This window comes from Blennius ocellaris (genome assembly GCF_963422515.1).
Source record: "Blennius ocellaris genome assembly, chromosome: 17".
In the NCBI taxonomy this organism is placed as follows: domain Eukaryota; kingdom Metazoa; phylum Chordata; class Actinopteri; order Blenniiformes; family Blenniidae; genus Blennius; species Blennius ocellaris.
Window position 1 is genome coordinate 22,613,555 of NC_137666.1, and position 4,793 is coordinate 22,618,347.

Sequence of the window (4,793 nt, forward strand, 5' to 3'; positions counted from 1 at the left end):
CGTGAAGGCAGCATAGACTGGATCGACCTTTTGCCTACTTTAGCGGATGGCGGTTCATCGGGTTTACCCTGACACTGCTGACTCCCCTGGCCACGCCCCCCAACGGCCACGCACCCTCTTTCCTCCAACCGGCCTCCAAGCACGCACTGTTCACGCGTTCCCTCCCCTCCGATTGGCAGCCGCTCCGCGCACGCTGGCCGCTGATTGGCTGGGTGTTGCCACCCCGCCGGTGCGTGTTGTGAGTTTTGTTTTCCTTTTTTTTTCTCGCCCCCCTCTCCTCCCCATGTTTTACTCACACAGCTGAGAGAGAAAAGGGAGGCAGTCCGAGCAGAGACGACCTCCGCCGAGCCGAGCAGCAGCAGCAGCAGCAGCAGCAGCAGCGCTGGCAGCCGTCGTCTCTTTGTTCTTCACTCTGGCTTCACAACAACAACGTGACATCCACGACTTCTCTTCTAACACCAATGCCATCGCGGAATTTCACACAAATGGACTCACACGCGGTGAGACTCGTTTTATTCAGCCGCTCGGAATATTTCCTTTTTCCGACATTCACTGGTTTGTGTGCCGTTACAGTGTCGAAGCCGAAAAAAAACACATGTCAACACTTCAGTTGTTGATTTCATGTCGCTTTGTCTTTTTTTAAATTAATGTCTACATATAAAGTAAGAATTGTCATTTTTGTCCAGTTTATTCTTGTGTACCGGGGTCCCAGTTAGATGTTATTCACAGTGTGTTTACCGAGCAGCGGTACTGGTTTCCCGGTTCCGCTCTTTGTTGACATGAAAACTGGATAAGAACCGTGAATCGGTCACTTCCTGATGGGAGCCGCTGTGTGGGGCTTCACGTGGCTGCGGCCGCTGCACGTCACTGTTCAGGCTATATTTGGGAAGGGGAGGGTCCTGGCAGCGGGCCAGAGGCGGTGCAGCTCCACCAGCACCACCCACCCACACACACACACACACACTGATCAGTGGAAACGGAATGTGTGCTGACTCAACGTGGTTATGAAAGAGACTGAATCAGTGTGTTGGCCCCCAGGCCGCCGGTCCGGACCGGGGAGGCCCCCAGGTGAAGAGGAGGAGGTGTGACAGCGAGCAGTGGGGCCCCGGGGGTCTGGAGTACACCGACCTGGAGGCGGCCGAGGCCCTGGTCTGCATGAGCTCCTGGGGCCAGGCGCTGTTCCTCAGCAGCAAGCCCCGGCCCCTCACCCCCGCCTCGGACTCCTGCGACTCCCTGCTGCCTCCAGAACCCCCAGAGCCCTCCAAGGACTTCGTCTCCCTGTCCTCCCTGGTGAGACCCGGGTCATGACCTGCACGACACCTAGAACCAGTCTAGGACCAGTCTAGAACCAGGGGGAACTTGTTTCATCAGGAAACTAGTCTGAACGCCTCTAGTGTCTATTTATCTATCTTACTTTTATCTCCTGTTTATTTCTAAGTGGCCAAGTTCTGTTCTGTGTTTTACTTTATGTCTTAGACCCAGATGTTTTTATTTTTTACCTTTATTTCATTCTGTTGTATTTTATAATATTTGTATGTACCAGATTGCATCTATCTATCTCTATCTATCTATCTATCTATCTATCTATCTATCTCGAGGTGATAGAACCGTTGGTAACAGAGTTAAAGTGTTGGTTATAGCAGAGTGCTGGTCACGTCTGTACCTGTTCACCAGGATTCCTGGTCACCCACCACAGACCATGTGAGGTTAATGCTGTCCTGGTGTCTTTGCAGTGCATGACCCCCCCCCACAGTCCCAGCTCTGTGGACACGTCCTCCAGTGCTCCGCTCCAGTCCAGCTGTGGGTCCGGCCTCCAGCAGCCTGCTGTGGCCCCCGTTGCTGAGAAGACCCCCCCCTCCCCGCCGCCCCCCCCCTGCAGAGCCATGGCCACCAGCGTCATCCGCCACACCGCAGACACCGGCCTCTGCCAACACCACATTCCAGCGGCCCCCAGTCCAGAGAGACCCAGAGACCCGGTAGCTCCGGGGAGGTGTCGGCAGCACTGCACTGCCAGGGGGGTCCAGACGACCCCCCCTCCCCTCCCTCCCTCCCCTCCCTCCTCCACTACACCGTCAAACACAGAGCCGCTCGCCAGTCCCTCCAAACCCCGTTTGGACAGTGTCCCCACCCCCCGTCCTGTCAGCAGCCCCCCCACTCGCGCCCCCACCACCCTGTCCCCCCCTCCAGCCACCAGTCCTCAAATCATCTGCCAGATGTTCCCCGTCAGCAGCCAATCAGGAATCCTCTCAGCCTTCATCCCCAGCGCCGTTCAGACGGCCCCTCCTGGGCTCCGGACCTCCACCACCCCCCTCCTCCCCCAGCCCTCCCCCGGGGGCGCCGCCCCCGTCCAGCAGTCCCTGATCGTGGGCTCTGCGGTGGCCCAGGGCACCGTGATGCTGGTCCTCCCTCAGCCCCCCGTGTCCCAGACCCCCCACTGCCCTCAGACTGTCATGACCCTGGGCAACACCAAGCTGCTGCCCCTGGCCCCCGCCCCGGTCTTCGTGCCGGCGGGGCAGAGCGGGGGCGCCCCCGCCACCAAGATGGACTTTTCCCGCAGGAGAAACTACGTGTGCAACTTCCCCGGCTGCAGGAAGACCTACTTCAAGAGCTCGCACCTGAAGGCCCACCTCCGCACACACACAGGTGAGGTCCAGACCCCCCCGGGGAGGGGAGGGCACACGGGTGAGGGTGGAGACCCCCTGGGGAGGGGAGGACACACAGGTGAGGGTCCAGACCCCCGGGGAGGGGAGAGCACACAGGTGAGGGTGGAGACCCCCCCGGGGAGGGGGAGGGCACACAGGTGAGGGTCCAGACCCCCTGGGGAGGGGGAGGGCACATAGGTGAGGGTGGAGACTCCCCGGGGAGGGGAGGACACACACAGGTGAGGGTTGAGACCCCCCGGGGAGGGGAGGACACTCCGGTGTTGCTTCCGGGCGGTGGAGCGTTTGACCTCATGTTGTGTAAGGGGACAGGTTGCTCATGGGCTGTGTCAGAGCGTGACCATGCTTCTTCTCCGCCCCCCAGGTGAGAAGCCGTTCAGCTGCAGCTGGGACGGCTGTGACAAGAGGTTCGCCCGGTCCGACGAGCTGTCCCGCCACCGCCGCACCCACACCGGGGAGAAGAAGTTCGTGTGTCCGGTGTGCGAGCGGCGCTTCATGCGCAGCGACCACCTCACCAAACACGCCCGCCGTCACATGACCACCAAGAAGGTTCCCTCCTGGCAGGCCGACGCCCGCTGCTTGAACAGAGTGGCTGCTGGGAAGGCGCTGCCCCCCAAAGCTGGCATCGCCACCATCAGCATGCTGGTACCGGCCGGGTCCCAGTAGACCAGGACCCCCCCCCCCCCCCACTCCCAGGACCCCAGAGGGACGCAGGGAGCAGCCAAGCACAGACGGCTGCTGCCCTTTGAATCATGGGAATGTTCCAACATGCACTGGACTGTTTCCTGCTCTACTGCTCATTTGTACATGTACTTTCTCTTCAAGATTCTTGTTTACCTTTATATAACTGAGAATATGTATGCACACTTGCCAAAGCCTTTGTATGAAGTTTGTCTTATACATTTCACCTCCTCCATCTCTTCTACACCTTTACTTTGTGTTGATGCTGACCTATACAGTGTCTGTGAATGTATTGTTGGTTGTACTATGATAAAACATTCATGTCGTACGTAGGGAAAAACCATGTAAATATGAGTATTAATCATCAGTACTATGATCATACCTTGATTGTATGTTGCTAACTTTTCATATTATTTAATACATATTTGATATAAGAAACCATGAGTCTTTCTTCATTTCATGACTTTCCCTGTATCTGCAAGGGGAGGAGGTGTAGTGTGATGAAGATGAAGGTGTAGTGGGGAGGAGGTGGAGGTGTAGTGATGGAGGTAAAGGTTTAGTAGGGTGGAGGTGTAGTGTGATGAAGATGAAGGTGTAGTGATGGAGGTGTAGTGGGGTGGAGGTGCAGTGATGGAGGTGTAGTGTGATGAAGGTGTAGTGGGGTGGAGGTGTAGTGATGGAGGTGGAGGTGGAGTGTTATGAAGGTGTAGTGGGGTGGAGGTGGAGTGTTTTGAAGGTGTAGTGGGGTGGAGGTGGAGGTGTAGTGTGTTCACTGTAGGGTGAGTCTGCCCACATCCGGTGTGCGTCACACCTCCCTCCTCCACCTCCTGTTCCTCCACACGCTGACTCACTTGTGAGAAGCTTCCTGCCTGCAGAAGGACTTTTTGGGGTAGTTCTAAAAGCTTTTGGGGGGGTAGTTCTAAAAGCTTTTTGGGGGGGTAGTTCTAAAAGCTTTTGGGGGTAGTTCTAAAAGCTTTTGGGGGGTAGTAATAAAAGCTTTTGGGGGGGTAGTTCTAAAAGCTTTTGGATGGGGTAGTTCTAAAAGCTTTTGGGGGTAGTTCTAAAAGCTTTTTGGGGGGGTTGTTCTAAAAGCTTTTGGGGGGTGGTTATAAAAGCTTTTTGGGGGGTAGTTCTAAAAGCTTTTGGGGGGTATTAGAAAACTTTTTGGGGGGTAGTTCTAAAAGCTTTTTGGGGGTAGTTCTAAAAGCTTTTGGGGGTAGTTATAAAGCTTTTGGGGGGTAGTTATAAGGCTTTTAGGGGGTAGTTGTAAAGGCTTTTGGGGGGGTAGTGTAAAAGCTTTTTGGGGGGTATTTCTAAAAGCTTTTTGGGGGTAGTTATAAAAGCTTTTGGGGGGGTAGTTCTAAAAGCTTTTTGGGGGTAGTTCTAAAAGCTTTTTGGGGGGTAGATCTAAAAGCTTTTTGGCGGTAGTTCTAAAAGCTTTTTGCGGGGTAG

The 4,793-nt window shown here is 55.5% G+C and overlaps 1 protein-coding gene across 1 annotated transcript; it reads left to right on the forward strand.

The window, feature by feature from the left end:
• The first annotated feature begins 314 nt into the window (after window positions 1–314).
• Window positions 315–3,772, forward strand: klf11b (Kruppel like factor 11b). Its single transcript, XM_080512728.1, has 4 exons — window positions 315–500; window positions 1,039–1,290; window positions 1,734–2,643; window positions 3,025–3,772. The coding sequence occupies exons 1-4, from the start codon at window positions 462–464 to the stop codon at window positions 3,324–3,326; spliced, it is 1,503 nt and encodes a 500-aa protein (XP_080368854.1). The 5' UTR covers window positions 315–461; the 3' UTR covers window positions 3,327–3,772.
• Window positions 3,773–4,793: the final 1,021 nt, after the last annotated feature.

Bases quoted from the DNA above. Each gene is read 5' to 3' on its own strand.
- klf11b (XM_080512728.1), top strand. From the start codon at position 462: ATGCCATCGCGGAATTTCACACAAATGGACTCACACGCG. The intron at 501-1,038 runs GTGAGACTCGTT...GTTGGCCCCCAG, and splicing joins CACAAATGGACTCACACGCG to GCCGCCGGTCCGGACCGGGG. The intron at 1,291-1,733 runs GTGAGACCCGGG...GTGTCTTTGCAG, and splicing joins TCGTCTCCCTGTCCTCCCTG to TGCATGACCCCCCCCCACAG.